This window comes from Hemibagrus wyckioides, linkage group LG12 (assembly GCF_019097595.1).
Source record: "Hemibagrus wyckioides isolate EC202008001 linkage group LG12, SWU_Hwy_1.0, whole genome shotgun sequence".
NCBI lineage: Eukaryota > Metazoa > Chordata > Actinopteri > Siluriformes > Bagridae > Hemibagrus > Hemibagrus wyckioides.
In genome coordinates this window covers 3,752,199-3,771,135 of record NC_080721.1, presented here as the reverse complement: position 1 = coordinate 3,771,135, position 18,937 = coordinate 3,752,199, and the positions used below count along the sequence as shown (strand labels likewise).

At 45.1% G+C, this 18,937-nt stretch overlaps 1 protein-coding gene across 1 annotated transcript in view; it reads left to right on the top strand.

Moving 5' to 3' along the window:
* The window catches only part of arid1ab (AT-rich interactive domain 1Ab), a 44,677-nt gene that overhangs the window by 15,260 nt on the left and 10,480 nt on the right, over positions 1-18,937 (top strand). The window contains exons 2-6 of the mRNA XM_058404767.1: positions 5,690-5,920; positions 7,980-8,549; positions 8,854-8,970; positions 14,606-14,834; positions 17,913-18,002. Coding sequence (XP_058260750.1) covers positions 5,690-5,920; positions 7,980-8,549; positions 8,854-8,970; positions 14,606-14,834; positions 17,913-18,002 — 1,237 coding nt within the window. The remainder of the gene's footprint in view (positions 1-5,689; positions 5,921-7,979; positions 8,550-8,853; positions 8,971-14,605; positions 14,835-17,912; positions 18,003-18,937) is intronic.

Below are 18,937 nucleotides of genomic sequence, written 5' to 3'. Positions count from 1 at the left end.
TGGTTGATATTCCGATATTTTAGTCTCCATGGATTAGCGCTGTGCTTTAACAGGTTACAGCAGGTCACTAACTTTATGAGAAAGTCATGAGCCCAACCAGGAAAGTTAAGCTTCCCATCATCATGTTAGCTGATTAGCAGGTGACCCTGTGATGCCTGTGGATGACTGACAGCAAGACTGAGTTATGTGACTGGTGTCTATAGTAGCAGTGTGTCTAAGATCAGGAGTGCAGGAGTGGTCATTGCTATGGGTCCGACATGGTTTCTATTTTGTGTCTCTCCTGCAGTTAGCACATCCCTGTCCCTGTCTCTCTCTATGACCCTGTCTCTGATTCCTTCTATGACCCTGTCTCTGTCTCTGACCCTGACCCCCTCCCAGATCCTGTCCCTCTCCCTTACTCCCTCTCTTATTCTGTCTCTGACCTTGTCTTTGTCTCGGACCCCCTCTCTGACCTGTCACCCGCTCTGCCCCGACCCTCGCCCAGAACCCTGTCCCTCTCCCTCTCCCTGACTCCCTCTTTAATCCTGTCTCTGACCCTGTCTTTGTCTCTGACTCCCTCTCTGACCCTGTCCCTGACCCCCTCTCTAACCCTGTCCCTGACCTTGTCCCTGTCCCTGACCCCCTCTCTTACTCTGTCCCTAATCTCTGACCCCCTCTCTTACCCTGTCCCTGACCCTATTCCTCACCCTATCCCTGACCCCCTCTCTTGGCACGTCCCTGACCTTAATCCCGGACCCTATTCGTGACCCTGTCTCTGACCTTGTCACTGACTTTGTCTCTGACCCAGGAGTGGTCAATGCTACAGGTCCCATGTTTTTGCTACTGACCCTGGGATGAAAAAAAATTCTGACCCCAGTTCATCATGTCAGATCTCCACAATCTTGTGCGTTAAAGGTGAACGATAATCACACTGTCCATCTGTCCAGATGCAGCAGCTGATTTTGTACTTCTGTTTGTGTTTACTCTGCCCACAGAAAATGTTTCTCCCCCAGCGGTGATTATTTCTCTTTTTGCTTGATTACATCATCAGATTTACAGATATTAGAGTGGGGAGTAATTTCTGCTGAGAAAAAATTTGTATGTTCTCAGAATAATTAAAAATAAATAAAGGCAAAACAAAAAGTTTTCACAAACCCAGAGTTAATGAAAATCTGTGGTATGACCTGAAGATTTGCTGACCACCAACATTACCTCACCTGCTTCAGTAAGAAGTTTAGATGTTGTGGAAGTCATTTGCAGACTGGTGTCTCTTTACTCAGAAGTGTATGTAACACGTGATTCTTCAGTAACCCATGATTCATTGCACAGTGCGTCATTGCTGTGAGGCCATACACATGGTTTGGTGTGTGCTCATGTAAACAGGCCAGCATTAAGGTCAGATAAGTGTTTCTCAGGAACTGGAAGTCTGATCAAGCTGCGATTTGTGTGTTTTAGTGTTGATCTGTAAGGAGAGTTTTGATGTGAACTTGATTACCTGGGGGGGGGGGGCATGGCCATCATCGGCCAATCAGATTTCAGCAGATTTAATGTTTAAGCTTTTGTCAGAAAACGAGAGTGAGGGGCACTAGGACCCTGCAGATCTCTATGATGAGCTAATCTCGTGATTATAATCCGTCACATGTTAAAGTAATAATATAATATACAGAAATATTCACTGTGTTTATTAATGAATGTAACTTTAATCAGAGTTTCAGTTCGTCAGTGTAGAGGGTCTTAAACATGTCCTTTATTTATTGGGGGTTGTATAAGTATTTGCACATTTGGGGGGGGCAGTACTTTAGTAATGTCTCTTGCACATCTTAATCACAAAATATTTGCCCACTCTTGTTGTTGTGGTGGTGGTTGTTTCTGTTATTGTGGTGGTGGTTTTTGCTATTTTGATTGTTGTGGTGGTTGTTGTTGCTGTTATTGTGGTGGTTGTTGTTATTTTGATAGTGGTGGTGGTTGTTGTTGTGGTGGGTGCTGTTGGGCTTGTTGTGGTTGTTTTGGTGCTGGTGGTTGTTGTGGTTGTTATGGTGGTTGTTATGGTGGTTGTTGTGATTGTTATTGTGGTGGTTGTTGCTGTTATTGTGGTGGTTTTGTTGTTTTGATGGTGGGGGTGGTTGTTGTGGATGTTTTGGTGCTGGTGGTTGTTGTTTTTGGTGCTTGTGGTTGTTTCGGTTGTTTTGGTGCTTGTGGTTGTTTCGGTTGTTTTGGTGCTGGTGGTTGTTGTGGTGGTTGTTTTGGTGCTGGTGGTTGTTGTTTTTGGTGCTTGTGGTTGTTTTGGTGCTGGTTGTTGTGATTTATTGTGGTGGTGGTGGTTTTGTTCTTTTGATAGCGGTGGTGGTGGTTATTGTGGTAGTTGTTGGGTTTGTTGTGGTTGTTTTGGTGCTGGTGGCTTTTGTTATTTTAATGGTGGTGGTGGTTGTTTTGGTGGTATTTGTTAGGTTTGTTGTGGTGGTTGTTGTGGTGGTGTTTTTGTTGTAAGGTAAATTTCCGCTCAGGTATCACGGTTGTGATCTAGATGTGCTCTCAGCCCTGACCCAGCCACCTTCACCCTCATGATGCTGCCTCCCCCATGCTTCACAGAGGTTCTCTTGGTGAAAATCCAGCGCTGCTTATCACTCTAAGTAGCATTTTTGTACAAATGTTTAAAAAGTTGTCCACGTGTGCATCATACCTTAAACAACAATCGAAAACATTAATAATATTACTAATTATCCATTCAGGATCAGTAAGTGTTAGGCAGTGAGCTGTAGTGAAACAGATCTGAACACATTAAAGTCGATTCTAAGATGAGTCGGTTCACTGAGTCGATTCACTGATTCCAGGTGCTGAATCACCTCTCACTCACACACACACACACACACACACACACACACACACACAGAGTAATGAAATCGATCCAGGCAGTGGATATTTATTTAGACTTTATTATGAATTATGATCAGAATCGAACAAAAAATACAAACAAAAATCATATAATTCTCACCGACTCCTTCAGACTTGTTTCAGGCAGATAAACTGATTTGGTTTTTGGAATCGATCCAAACAGCGTACAAGTCACAGGAAGGTCAAACGTCCGAAATCATGTCTCTTCAGTAGCTTTCCTTCTTGTCTGAAGTCTAACGGGTTGGTAAGGAGAAGGACGAGAGGCGTCTCCACTACCTCGGCTTCTTGGAGTCTCCTGAAGATTTAACCTCCTCACACACACACCACAGAAGATCTCACATTCTTTGTGTAGCTCTAACGGTTATTTAATTCTGGTCATAGGTCATTAGATTTTTTTTTTTTGTGTGTGTACTGCTCGAGGTGAAATGTTCAGGTTCAGGATCTAATGCTAAAACTCAGCTCCTGTCCTCTGAGTCTGTGCTTCTCTTCTCTAATTCATCCAGTGCCAAGAGTGTTTTATTAAAGCTGCAGGCGAATCAGGGCTGGCTTTGGTTCACACACACACACACACACACACACACACACAGCTTTGTTGGACTCACCCACATTGTGCTCTGACTATAAATAGCACTAATGGGCTTCTTCAATGACTTAAGGAAAGGGTGTGTGTGTGTGTGTGTGTGTTGTGGTGGTTGCTAAAAAGAGTAGTGTGATGTTTGTAAGAGGGATTTGTGTGTGTGATGTTTTTTCTCAAGTGGGGGGGGCACAGACGCTTCAGTGTTCATCTTTCGTTAGCAACAAGCTAACAGCTATGATTTTTTTTTTTTTACCTCAGAATAGTGAACTCGGAGTCAGCATTTCAGATCTAACAGGTGAACGTGTCCGATCTAAAGCTAATTGGTGTTTATTTCCAGTGTAAAATCATTTAAAAGTTTGACATTGCTGCTGTGTGACTAATTCTGTGAGCAGCCATGTTGATTAGCTGAGTTTCTGCGTAGGATTAGCGAGAGACAATGCTAGTTTCCCTCCAAAAGTCAGAGGTCAGACACGATGAGTTCTGACCTTTAGTCGAATGTTGTACTTGTGTGTGATTCTGGTATTAATTTGTTTTGTTTCTGTGAGAAGAGTCTTTGAGAGAAGAGCTGGAGCTCCCAGAATGCACCGCGGCGCAGATTCCTCAGCTAGGCACGGACCTAGCAGCGTGAAAGCACTTTGGACCCTGCTGTGTACAGATGAGGAGGTCTGTAGAGACTAAAACATTAAAGCGCTGCTGCATTGCTGTTCCGGTGAAGAGGAAGCAGCATTTAAACCTCACCATCGTGGTGTCCTGAGGCATTGTGGGTAATGTAGGAAACGGATAACCAAACCGGTAACAGTAAAACATGTCAGTGTAATTATTCTTGAGGTAAAACCAGGTCACGTGTGAATTGTGAAGATTACAGTGGAGGTTGTGTTGTCGTCGTAACGTGACACACACACACACACAGCGGATGGTATGGTGACTGATACCGTCAGGAATAAATGGATTGTGTGTGTGAATGTAGACACCTGCAGATCCCACGTCCTGTCTGAGGGTCAGTGACTGTTCCTCTGAGTGTGTTGGAGACAGAGTGTGTCGTCAGAGCGTGTTTGAGCTTCACTTTAGTGTGTGTTGATGCACAATGACTGTGTTGTGGGTGATGCTGGTGTGTTGTGTTGTTGATTGTGATCTGTTGTGTGTGTCTGTGTGTATTGTTTATGGTGTGAAGTGTGTGTGTCGATGGTGTGTGTGTGTGATGGTTGTGTTATGGTGATGTTTTGATGGTGTGGTGTGTGTGACGATGGTGTGGTGTGTGTTGATAGTGTGGTGTATGTGTGACGATGGTGTGGTGTGTGTTGGTGTGGTGTATGTTGTGATGGTGTGGTGTATGTGTGACGATGGTGTGGTGTGTGTTGATAGTGTGGTGTATGTGTGACGATGGTGTGGTGTGTGTTGGTGTGGTGTATGTTGTGATGGTGTGGTGTATGTGTGACGATGGTGTGGTGTATGTGTGATGATGGTGTGTTGATGGTGTGGTGTATGTTGATGGTTGTGTGTTGTGGTTGACTGTGTGGTGTGTTGATGGTATGCAGTAGTGTTGATTGTGTGTGACTGTGGTGTGTGTTGATGGTATGTAGTGTTGATGATGGTGTGTTGTGTGTGACTGTGTGGTGTGTGTTGTGTGCTGATATGGTGTGTTGTGATGTGTCTGTGTCAATGATGGTGTGTGAGATGGTATGTTGTGTGCTGATGATGGTGTGAGTGTGATGATGGTGTGGTGTGTGTCTGATGGTGTGTTGATAGTGTGTTGTGTTTTGTGTGTTGTTGATAGTATGTTGTGTGTCGATAGTGTGTTGTGTTGATGGTAATGATGATGACCTGGTGGTAATTCCATGTTACAGTACCTCACACATCCAGCTTGGTGGTTGTTTGTGTCTCTTAGGGTTCAGATGGAACTTTTGGACACTACTTTGTTAGTGTTTGTGTGTCTCTTGTTTGTGTGTGTGTGTGTTTTAACTTTGGTCTGATGTCATGCTTGTGTATTTGATTTCCTCGAAACCCCATGTCCTGTTCATAATGATCTTTTCACCATAGTGAATCTATTTGACTTTATTCTATTTTTATTCATTTTTTACCTTCAGGCAGAAAAATTACATCCAACTGGTTTGGACCTGTTAAAGAGCCCGTGTGTGTGTGTTTGGAGCAGTTAATGAATCGTGTGTGATCAGTTAATCATAATCTTTCTTTCAGTGTGTGGAAGAACTGATTTGAATTTCTCTCTCTCTTTCTGTCGTTTAGACCCAAAGCCCGATGGAGCAGGTGGGGAAGATCAGGGGTCAGCATTACGGAGCAGGAAACCCCTACACTCAGCAGCAGCAGCAACAGCAACAGCAGGGGCCTCCGCCAGGGGCCCAGCAAGGGCCTCCCTACCCCGCGCAGGGCTACGGCTCACCGGGACCACAAAGATACCCAATGAGCATGCAGGGCCGCACCGCTGGGGCTATGGGAGGCATGCAGTATGGACAGCAGGTGAGCTCTGAGCCACATGGACTAATCACAGATTTGGGTGTTTTGTGAACCCTGAGATTTAGAAACATCTCAGCTTGCTGTGTTCTTCATGTTTATCTCGCTACGAGGCTGAAATATTGAGATATTGTTCCTGCACCTGAGGTTATTCCAGACCTGCTGGATTGGTGGGATGAAGGTTTTTGTGGTGCCCAGACATGAAGAAATAAAACAGGTAGCTAATGAGTGTGCGAGTGCAGAGGAAGAGGAAGTTCTTCATCCTGTGTTGTCTGCAGAGGCTTTGCTCATAGATGGAGCATTAAAGTTCAACAGGAAATGAGGTGAAAGTTGACCGCAGTTGAACTTTGGGGAGAAAGAGGAACATCGCACATGTCTTTAGCCTCGGTAGAATTACAGCTTCTGGTCTTCCTCAGTGTCACCTTTGTACATCCACGTCTTAAAAGGGTCAGATTTGAGATCTGGGGATGGACTGGAGTAAGGGGTTGAGTGTGGGCTTGCTCCAGAGTTGTGGTGCTGCTGGAAGGGGAACCTTCAGAGTGTCAAGCAGGTAGGAACACACCTTATGACTCTACTCATCTTGCCCTGAACCCTGACTAATCCCCTGCTGATTTAAAAACACGATGCCACCAGCACCATGCTTCAGGAGGCATGGTGGTGGTGATCTCAGGGTGAGCTGCAGCAACTAACACAGTCAGATGTTCTTCTGAAGCGTGCTACAAGAGCAGGTTCCAGCAGAAAACATTTTTGGGAACTTTTACGTTTCATTCCAATGATGGTTTCAAGACCCAAGTGTTTTAAGTGGACTGATGGTTTGTGGCTTTTGGGGTTTGACATTCCAACCAAAACTTCGTTAGAAATGTTTGATTGGTCAAACAGGAAAGTCTCGGCTTTTTCTCCTTCAAGTTTTGTCCAAACACCAAGAAAATTTCTTGACGACAAACACGAATCTAACAAGTTGAACTTGGCAACTCCAGTGCTACAGAAAAGAGGAAGTGAGACACTAACAGTAACAATAACCGAATGGGGGGAAAAATAGCCGGTGTTGAGGCTTTCCGCTGCCTCTGACCGGTGCTCATGTGCTAGAATGCGGCGGATGAAAACGGCGTGTGCTGGAAATGGAGCAGGAGGATGTTTAATAAAGCTAGCTAATTAAAGGAGGCATAGCCTGATGGAATGGAATCCCTTAACTAACCGACACTAGAATAAGCTCTGTCCCTAGCTTCAGCCTTATCAATCATTCTCCTCTTTAACTTCCTCATGCTCACACCCGTGTCCAATCAGATCACACACACCGCCGTCGATACGTTTTTGAAGTTTTGTCGCACCGTTTTTGCAGCTCTTGCAGCGTCTGATTTCCTCTGTTACGTATCCGTCATGCTACATGCTTTCACATCCTCATTCTGAATGTAATACAAGACTAAAAGAGATCAAGAGGAAACAGAAAAAGGAAAAGGTTCTGCAGAGCTCTGTGTGGAAAAAATAATCGCCCCCTAAATTTAACTGAGGGAAAAGAAAAATGTCTCCTCTGCAGACCGGCAGACTCCTGGACACTTGACCGTTGACTCAAAAATTCAGGGCTGAAGATTCAGACAGCTTTTAGCTAACACGAAACTGGTGTGTTTATGCAGATTGGGTGTAAATTTGAGATTTGAGGATCACACGTTGACTCCTGATTAGTCAGCAGCATGCAGATGCAGCTTTGTGCCGCTAACAAGCCCATAGTTTCTCCTTTTGAAAATTATATTGGCTATAGAACTGGCCTCCAGGGATGGAGAGAGGTCCTCAGAGCTGTAGGTAGTTATCTCATGGCTTCACATCAGCTTAACATCTTTTGCACACGAGTCCCTTTTTTTCTTTTTTCTTTTAATAAGCTTGGAATTAACTTTCCTCAAGTTTGTATTGAGATTGGAAAGAATCCAGTGTTCTTCCTCAGAAGTCCATGTCCACTCTTGATGGGTTATTTGGACTATAGAGCAGACCAAGATATTATTTCCGTGTAAGATGTTTTGTTCTGTCCTTTACCATGTTCTCTCTCTCTCTCTCTCTCTCTCTTTCTTTACAGATGAGTTACAGTCAGCAAGGCCCAGGAGCTTATGGCCAGAGCCAAGGAGGCTACTATGCTCAGCAGAACCCTCTTGCTCCTCATGGAGGCCTTCAGCAGGGTTCCTACCCTCAGCAGCATTCCAGTGGTCCAGGCTCCCAGCATCCCTACACCCAATCTCCATCAGGTCCTGCTCTGCCTCAAGGGGGACCTCCGTACTCACAGCAACCCCAGGGTCAGTCTTCGTACCCCCAGCCTCCACATTCCCAGGCTGGCCAGCCTCCTTATCCTCAGTCGCAGGGTACACCTCAGTCAGCTCAGGGCCCTCAGCAGCAACCCGGATTCCCTCAAGCACCGCCTGGTTCCGGGCAGCAGCCACCACCACCACCTCCAGCTTCTACTCAGCAGCAGCAGCAGGGCACGACACCGCAGCAGCAGCAGCAGCCTGGTGTAGGACCTCCTCAGCAATCCCAGCAGCCCATGGGTCACGGTCCTCCTCCACAGGGGCATCAGCCCTCACCCTACTCCCAAACCCCACCCACGCAGCCTCAGCAGCAGACGCCCTTCCAGCGCTTCCCTCCTCCACCGCAGGTAAGGAGTTTGCTCCTGTCCTCTCAGTCCATCAGGAACCCGTAGGATTTATTTACCAACAGTCACGTTTTGCTGTAGATCTTTAATGTCCATGAAAGATCTGACCTCTTCTGGTTAGGGCCAATCCCCAATGGCTTACACATGACCTTAGTGCACTTATTAATAGTGTAGAAAGGCATTTGAGATTCAGCCCTAGAAGTTGCACAAATGCTGGTGAGGTTACTGATGATGATGATGATGATGATGATGATTGATCTTCTCTCCATCCACTGTATTCAACTCTCTTTTTCTTCTTTCCTGTAAGGAGCTGGCTCAAGACTCCTTCAGTTCCCATGCTTCTGGTCCTACCTCCAGCCAGCCCCTGGGCTCCAGTAAGAGTGCTCCAGAGGACAGCATGCAGGGCTGCCCTTCCAGTCTGCCCGTGAGTTCCTCCACGTCTGAGCTACTTTGCGGTTGATAAAATGAACGCTTGCTTTGGAGAACGTTTCATTTCACCACCGGCGTGATCTTGCCAGAGCATTTGTAGGATTTGTAAGGAATTGATGATGTGACCAGATGAACTGATTAGTCTTTTGGAACTGGTTCGGTCAGGTTAAAGGTCAGACATGGAGAGTTTTTCCTCAGCAGCTTCTTTCCTGTTTGTTTTTGTGGTTTGTTCTGATCTGTAGCGTGCGTGCACAGTTACTCAAAACCTGGCAACCCTGCACACTCAGGACGCCAAGATGGAGTCGAATCAAACGCTCTGCACCATGTCTCACCTCTCTTCTTCTCTTCCACTTTTCCTCTCTTCCACTCTTCCTCTCTTCTGTTGTTCTTTTTCTCTCTTCCTCTTTTCCACTCTTCTTCTCTTCCTCTCCTCTTCTCCTCCTCTCTTCCTCTCTTCCTTTCTGCCTCTCTTCTCATCTTCTCTTCCTCTCTCCTTCTTTCAATCTTCATCTCTTTTCACTTTCCCTCTCTTTTTCTCTCCCCTTCTTCCTCTTTTCCTCTCTTCTGTGTTCAGGATAAGTGACGTATCTGTTACTCACTTTTGAGGTGTGAGAAGTGAAACAGGATGTGTGTGTGCACTGTTGTCAAATCTGTGTGTGTGTGTATGGGTGTGTTTGTGTGTGGGTGTGTGTGTTTTGCTTGCCGTTATTGGTTGGCAAGTAGTACAGAACTCGGTCAGATGTGATTTGTTCAGGAGGAGGAGGAGGAGGAGGAAGAGGCTGAGCGAGAGGCAGTGTATCATCAGAGCCAGTGGGGGATTCACTCAGGATGTGATTCCCTCTGCTTTATTTACTTCCTGTATTTATTTATATATTTATCCTGGGCAGAGGCTGTGCTGGTTTTTTCCCCACCAGGAAATCCCTTCAGTTGGAGGCTTTTACTTTAAACACCAACACCACCATGTTCTCCAAAAGCCACACCAGCACCACCAGTGCTCCCAGTCTGATATCTTCAGCTATAGTCACCACAGCTATCTTTCAAGTCCATGACTTGACTCGTTTCCGAGACTCCTCTAGTGCTTCACGTCTGATCTGTGTGTTTTTCCTGAAGTTCTTGACTTCACGTCACTTATTGTGATGAGTTTGAAGGCATCAGAGAACGAGCTGGACCTGTAGAGCAGGTCACTAAACTTTGAGTGACCGGTAAACGGTCAGTAACTCTAATGGACAGGCAGTTTTCAGGTTAAAAGTCGTCCTTCATTTGTCCTATATCATGACCATCTCGGAAGAGAAAGAAATGGAGGTCATGGTATAAAACCCAGAGAACTTTATCTTCTCTGCTTCAGGAGATTGAGTTTTTCCTCCAGACCAGGAGGGTCAGCATTGAGAACCAGTCGGAGTGCTGTGACTCCAGATCCAGAGCTTTCAGGTCCACATGGTTTATCAGTTTCACCCAAAGACTTGTGTGAGAACATTAACCTGTACCTCCGAGTCTGCGTCCACTCCTCCGAGAGTCTCCAGCGTTCTGAAACTAAACCCCAAACTAAACCCTCCTGCAGACTGAGCACTGGAGCATTAAAACCAGCTCCACTGGTTCAGCTTGTTCCCTCATTGTTTTTGCTTTGCTTGGCAGCGTGTGAGTGTTCGACTGCACCACCTGCTTTCTGCTTCAACACCACACCTGACTCCAGTTTCCACTCATTTCATTCCAGAGAAAAACTAGCACTTCTGTGGCTGAGAGCGATTTACGGGGTCCAAGCACTCTGTACTAATATCTCTACACTTGACCAGATCTGACGTCAGAATGATTAGACTCTTCTGGAACCGGTTCGGTCAGGTTAAAGGTCAGCTCACCTCTCCTCCTTCTGTTCTTCTTTTTCTCTCTTCCTCTCTTCCACTCTTTCCCTCTTCCTCTGTTACATCTTCTTCTCTTCCACTCTTCCTCTCTTCCTCTCCTCTTCCTCTCTTCCTCTATTCTTCTCTTCTACTCTTCTGCTCTTCCTCTTCTTCTCCTCTCTTCATCTCTTCCTTTCTGACATTCTTCCTCTTCTTCTCATCCACTCTTCCTCTTCTTGTCCTCTTCTCTTCCTCTCTTCTCCTCTTCTCTTTCTCGCTTCCTTTCTGCCACTCGTCTTCTCTTCCACTCTTCTACTCTTCCTCTTCTCCCATTCTCTTCTTCTCTTCCACTCTTTCTCTCTTCCACTCTTCGTCTGTTCCACTCTTTCCACTGATTTCATTCCAGAGGAAAACTAGCACTCGTGGCTGAGAGCGATTTACGGGGTCCAAGCACTCTGTACTAATATCTCAATGGCTTATGCAGGGGTGAGGTGGGCGGAGCTAAGTGATGCATAAAGCAGATGGTTTTGATTTCAGCCAATCGGCAGGAAAAGACGTTTTTAATTAAACACTGAATTCTAACATCTGCTGTGTGCAAACGTACCTTGTGACATCATGTGGATATTATTTGGTCATGTTGCCCAGCCTCAGTGATCCTGTGTGTTTTAATGGGCAGAAACATGAACAGCGCCTCCTTTCGGCCAATTCAGCCTCAGTAGAGTTCAAACACTCAGCGTTAATGACGTGACAAGCATGCTGAGATCCGATTGGCCAACGAGGCTCACGCCTTAAGTACTGAGGCGGTCATCAGAAATCTTTTACAATAAACCATCATCTGACTGTAGCTCCACCCCTTGTATGACCCCGCCCACAAACTTTGGTATCATCTAACTTTGTTAGATCTCGCACCGTTTTAGTGCACAATATCGTAATTGAAAACATGAGCTAAATGTGGGCGGGGCTTTGCGTCACCCCTGGATTTGCACAGAACAGCACGTGTAGTGCGTTTTCTTTACTTGAGAATAGCCGCAGTGATGTCAGAACCACTGGCCTGGCCAGATTTCTGACCTTATGCTGCCATCTGGTGGTGTAATATGATATGACAGGCGTGCATGGATTAGAACAGAACACACATCCATAACATGATTTTATACAGATGTTTAAACATCTGTACGGAGAGAGAATCAGGCGCTAAGACTGAGATGATTATAGCTTTAATTTTATTGACTGAAATAAACCTAGGTTCACGCTGCCATCTTGTGGTGGGATGTGGTATTATAATAATAATAATAATAATAATATTATTATTATTATTATTATTATTATTATGATGTGATATATTTTTATTTATTACAGAAATTAGATGACTTTATAGTTTTGTGTTAATGGAAAAGCAAAAAAATTCTAGGAATAATTTCACGTTTTGGGATTTGAGATCAGGGCTGCTGTGGTTTCTGATGTTTCACCTGAGCGTCTTATCGCACCTTCACCTCTCAGCCCCGCCCCCTCAGCCTTCTGCTGAACATGTTCTCTCTCACCCGCTGCTCTATAGGACGATTTAATAAAATGTGAAAATGACTAGGAAAAAGTTCTCCAGCACAGCAGTTGAAGAGTTCATTATTATTATTATTATTATTATTATTATCATTATTATTATTGTTGTTGTTTTATGTGAAAAGGACACTAAGACACATCAGACTGGGGCCAGAACCAGACATCGGCTCAGTGTATTCAGGTTGTCCAGTTGGTGTTCAGCTCTCGCTTCTATTTCTTTATTTTTTGTCTTCTCTCTCTCTCTCTCTCCCCCCTCTGGACGTCTCTGTGAGGACTTGCTCTGCCTCTCTGTTCTTCTCTACTTTGTGTTTCAGTCTGTTGTTGCTTTATTCCGAGTCTGGAGCCGTTTCCTGTTTCTATTCTGGGCCTCCAGCTTCCTGTCCATGTACCTGATTTATTCACTTTCAGCCCCCCCCCCCTCTCTCTTCCCTCTCTCTTTTTCCCCTCTCTCTCGCTCCCTTCTCTCTCTCTCTGACTCTGCTGATAATCAGCTGTTTGTGTTTGTTGTTTATTTCCGTGAGAACTTCCTGTCTGCCGTCACAGTGGGCGGGTTCTCACTCAGGATTCAGTTACTATGGCAACATCTGCTTCTGGACAATCCTCTGTGTGTGTGTTAGAGATGTGGAAGTGTTTATTGTGCAAGGTTGATCATGTGTAGTAGATTTATCAGTAATGTAGGAAACTGTGTGTGTGCGTCAGTCATTGTGTCTGTGTGTGTGTCGGTCATTGTGTCTGTCATAGTGGGCGTGTGTGTGCATGTGTTTGTGTGAGTGTGTGTTTTCAGAGCGTGTGTTGAGTGCGCTCTGTATTGTATCGTTGCTCTAGTGGCTTTGTCGGGGTGTGTGTCAGTGTGTGTGTGTGTCATTGTGTGTGTGTTGAGTGCGCTCTCTGTACTGTGGTGTTGCTTTAGTGGCTTTGTCGGGGGGTGGGGGGTGTCAGCGTGTGTGTATGTGCATACGCCGTCTGTAGTGTACTGTTGCTTTTTGTTGGGGGGGGGGGAGTGTCTGTGTGTGTGTGTGTGTGTGTGTGTCAGTGTGCTCAGTGTTTGCTGAATGGAAAGTGCAGGACAGAGAGTTTACCAGCTTGGTTTTGTGCGGTCAGCAGTTTGAGCTGCAGCACAGCCGGGGTGAGTGTGTGCTCATCAGACATACGGGCCAGGGGTAATTAAAGAGCTTTATTCTCCTCGGGGGCAAACACAGAGCAATACACTGATTCATGATTTGACATGTGGTTTCATCTTTTCCTGTCCACTCCTTAAACACGTCCAGAGACGTTTATAAAAACAAACAAACAAAAAAACACAGCTTCTGCTCTCATCACAGCTGGAAATGCTGGGGGTTTGGGACACGCCCACATCCAGGACTGCAGGTGTGAATACGGAGGGTGTGTGTGTGTGTGTGTGTGTTCATCTGCGATTGACTTTTATCCATAAATCTTACCTAGGCTGAGGTAGCACTCCCCTCCCGTCTCTCCTCCTGTCTCTCTCCCCATCTATCCTTCTCTATCTCTTCTTCATCCCTTGTTCTCTCTCTCATCTCTCCTCTCTCCTTCTCTCTCCCCTCTCTGTCTCTCATCTCTCCTCTCTCTCCTTCTCTCTCCCCTCTCCTCTCTCTCTCTCTCTCTCTCTCTCTCTCTATCTCTCTTTCTCTCTCATCTCTCCTATTCCTCTCTCTCTCCCTCTCCTCTCGTCTGTCCTCGCTCTCTACTCCCCCCCGTCTTTCCTCCAGTCTCTCCTATTCCTCTCTCTCCCATTTCCCCCATCCTCTCTCTCGTGCTCTCTTTTTCCCATCTCTCCCCCCCCCCCCTTTCCTCCTGGGGTTCACCAGTCAGGTCAGGGTTTCTCAAAAATAGTAGTGGGCATCAATTCAAGTGCAAAGCCACAGACTTCTGGGCTGCTGCCAGGACATTTCTGGTGCGTGCGTGTGTGTGTGTGTGTTACTGTGGGAAATTCTTGGCTACTGATCCGAATGTGTGGGTGTGTTTTTGATTCTCCTTTTTTCCCCTTTTTCTTAAACTGGTGAAGGCGGTTAGTGTGTAAGCGGAAATGTTCGCATCACTCAGCTCTTTAAAATCCATCCACTTCATCTTGTTTTTCTTAAACGGTCAGACGAGGCCACTACTGGGCAGTAAATCCATGAGAGGGGTTTATTTTCTGCTCTGCATGTCCGTGTATTCGCTGATTGTTAAATTCTCGTTAATAATCCTTTTATAATCACCTTCTGCTGTCTTCTAATGTTTCAGGACCTGGGCTCCATCGATGACCTGCCCACCGGGACAGAGGGTGCACTGAGTCCAGGGGTCAGCACGTCTGGCGTGTCCAGCAGTCAGGGCGAGCAGAGCAACCCAGCTCAGTCACCGTTCTCTCCACACACCTCGCCTCACGTACCGGGTATCCGTGGGCCTTCACCATCCCCCGTGGGCTCGCCGGCCAGTGCCACGCCTTCTCGCACCGGACCTCTTTCACCTGCTGGTGAGCTTCTGATTGACCTCAAGTTATAGAAATATGATGCAAGTATTTATATTTAAATCCAAAAAAGCATGAGCACGTAAAGTACATGCATGTATTAAAGAAGAAGCTGCTGGTTCTCTTGTCCAGGACCGGTCAGTGGTTGGTTTGTTGGTGAAGTTTGATCTGACCTTTAAATGAATGTTGGATATACAGACGGATGTCTTCATCGACAGATAATCACAATAATATTAAAGAAGATTTCTGTAATATAGCTCTGGATCCACCATGAACCAGACAACACACTCTAATTTTGTGAAGTGTACGTGATAAAATGGTCAACATCTGTCAGATGTCCGAGTGATGAGTGTCCAGTCCTCTCCTCTGGTGCTCTGGGCTTTAATTCAGCCGACAGTTCTGCATTCCTTATAGATCTATAAATACACAGAAGTCGTATTTCTGGCTTGTGCTGTACACTGTACACTCTCCAGACCGGTCACTGGATCAGGATGGGGGTCAGATGGAGGGGTTAAAGCACTGCTGCAGTGATTAGTGGAATAATCAGTAATGAGATTATGAGAAATGAACAGTGGATTTATCTGATTGATGAGTTGCTGCTTAACTAATAATAGAAATGTGAGCATGCGCGCGCACACACAGATAAACAGTTATGACTGCTGCTGACGTCGAGCGGACGAGTCACTGAAATGATCATCTTACACTTTACACCATATACTTTACATCTTGCACTTTACACCTTACACTTTACATCTTATACTTTACACCATATACTTTACATCTTGTACTTTACATCTTATACTTTACACCATATATGTTACACCATATACTTTACACCATATAATTTATACTTTACACCTTATACTTTACATCTTATACTTTACACCATATGTTACACCATATACTTTACGCCATATAATTTATACTTTACACCTTATACTTTACATCTTATACTTTACACCATATACTTTACATCTTATACTTTACACCATATATTTTACACCATATACACTATATTGCCAAAAGTATTCGCTCACCTGCCTTGACTCGCATATGAACTTAAGTGACATCCCATTCCTAATCCATAGGGTTCAATATGACGTCGGTCCACCCTTTGCAGCTATAACAGCTTCAACTCTTCTGGGAAGGCTGTCCACAAGGTTTAGGAGTGTGTTTATGGGAATTTTTGACCATTCTTCCAGAAGCGCATTTGTGAGGTCACACACTGATGTTGGACGAGAAGGCCTGGCTCTCAGTCCCCGCTCTAATTCATCCCAAAGGTGTTCTATCGGGTTGAGGTCAGGACTCTGTGCAGCCCAGTCAAGTTCATCCACACCAGACTCTGTCATCCATGTCTTTATGGACCTTGCTTTGTGCACTGGTGCACAGTCATGTTGGAAGAGGAAGGGGCCAGCTCCAAACTGTTCCCACAAAGTTGGGAGCATGGAATTGTCCAAAATGTCTTGGTATGCTGAAGCATTCAGAGTTCCTTTCACTGGAACTAAGGGGCCAAGCCCAGCTCCTGAAAAACAACCCCACACCATAATCCCCCCTCCACCAAACTTTACACTTGGCACAATGCAGTCAGACAAGTACCGTTCTCCTGGCAACCCCCAAACCCAGACTCGTCCATCAGATTGCCAGATGGAGAAGCGCGATTCGTCACTCCAGAGAACGCGTCTCCACTGCTCTAGAGTCCAGTGGCGGCGTGCTTTACACCACTGCATCCGACGCTTTGCATTGCACTTGGTGATGTATGGCTTGGATGCAGCTGCTCGGCCATGGAAACCCATTCCATGAAGCTCTCTGCGCACTGTTCTTGAGCTAATCTGAAGGCCACATGAAGTTTGGAGGTCTGTAGCGATTGACTCTGCAGAAAGTTGGCGACCTCTTCGCACTATGCGCCTCAGCATCCGCTGACCCCGCTCCGTCAGTTTACGTGGCCTACCACTTCGTGGCTGAGTTGCTGTCGCTCCCAAACACTTCCATGTTCTTATAATACAGCTGACAGTTGACTGTGGAATATTTAGGAGCGAGGAAATTTCACGACTGGATTTGTTGCACAGGTGGCATCCTATCACAGTTCCACGCTGGAATTCACTGAGCTCCTGAGAGCGACCCATTCTTTCACAAATGTTTGTAAAAACAGTCTGCATGCCTAGGTGCTTGATTTTATACACCTGTGGCCATGGAAGTGATTGGAACACCTGATTCTGATTATTTGGATGGGTGAGCGAATACTTTTGGCAATATAGTGTATGTTACACCATATACTTTACGCCATATGATTTATACTTTACATCTTGCACTTTACATCTTGCACTTTACATCTTATACTTTACACCATATATTTTACACCATATACGTTACACCTTACACTTTACACCATATACTTCACACTTTACATCTTATACTTTACACCATATACTTTACACCTTGTACTTTACATATTACACTTTACATATTACACTTTACATCTTGCACCATATACTTTACACCATACACTTTACATCATATCCATTACACCTTACAGTTTCCACCATATGCTTTACACCTAGAACTTTACACCATATACTTTAATATTACACCTTAAACATTTTCTCACACTCTTATACCATATACATTACACTTTACACGTTACACATTACTTTACATGTTACACCTTATACTATACACCTTACACATTACATTGTATGCTTTACACCTTATACTGTGTGCGTGTAAGTAAATTCAGTTCAGATATTTCCTCTGTGTGTGTAAATTTAGTTCAGATATATTGTGTGTGTGTAAATTTAGTTCAGATATATCCTGTGTGTGTGTGTGAATTTAGTTCAGATATATTCTGTGTGTAAATTTAGTTCAGATATATCCTCTGTGTGTGTGTGTGTGTGTGTGTGTGTAAATTTTCAGATGTATCCTGTGTGTGTGAAAATACTCAGTTCAGATATATCCTGTGTGTGTGGTTGATGGTGAAGACTCCTGAGCACTGATTTGTTGGTGTGTAGAATGAAGCGACTCCACGTTGCCGTGTCACACACTGGTTCTTGCTGCATTATTTAGAAATCCTCTTTCTGCCTTTCTCAGGAAGTCAGATGCCTCCCAGACCTTCCAGCGTCCAGTCAGATGGAATCTTACATTCTTCCATAAACCAGTCCGCTGTGGGCCAGGAGAGAGGTGAGGCTTCCAGAAACTTCTGAGACTGATACAGTGTCATGTGGTTCTCCTGATGTTCCTGATTTATGTTCTAGAGGTGTAACGACACACGGCTCTCGAGTCGAGGTGTGTGTGTGTTGAGCAATTACTCCTAAAGTACTGTTGGTGTTATGAGGTGTAAGAAACATGCGCTTGATCAGGCCTGCACTCCATCACTTCCTCTTTAGCTTGAACTGGAGAAACTACGGGAATCACACACACACACACCTCTAATTATGCAGTTTTTTTTCAAGAGCTCTAATACACTAGCGCGATATAAAGTGTAATACAATCTCGCTCTCTCTCTCTCTCTCTCTCTCTCTAAAACTGTCTCTCTGTTCCACTGTCTCACACACACTCTCTTTCTAAAATTCTTTCTCGTTCTCTCTCACACACTCTCACTTTCTTTTTCTGTCTCTCTCTCTGTCCCTCCCTCCCTCTCTCACTCACCCACTCACTCTCTCTCTCTCTCATCGTTTTATTGTAAAAAATAATCAGGAGTAAATGTAGGATGTGGATTTAAAGTCTTGAGCAATGACCCTGAGGTTTCCGTATGTTAAGCTCTGTGTCTTCTGGTGTATTTTTCGGAAGCTTTTACTTGACTGTTCTCACCCAGCTCACGAGGAGCTTCTCTTCCCTCTGGTGAACTCTCTGTGTATCATCATAGCACACGGCTCCCGGCGAACACCACCTTCCCTCAGGCCATGAGACTCCTCAGCAGCAGCTAGCTAGCAGACTCGTGGCAATCAGCCTCTAAAGCTGCTGCGAATCTCCCTTACTTCACCTGAACACACACAATATACTGAGAGAACGGAACAGAGTTACTCATAAAAGAAAAATACTGGCGCCATCTACCGGTGTAATGATGTAACTGGCAGAACGAATCAGTCACCGAATCTTTATGGTGAATTCATTCA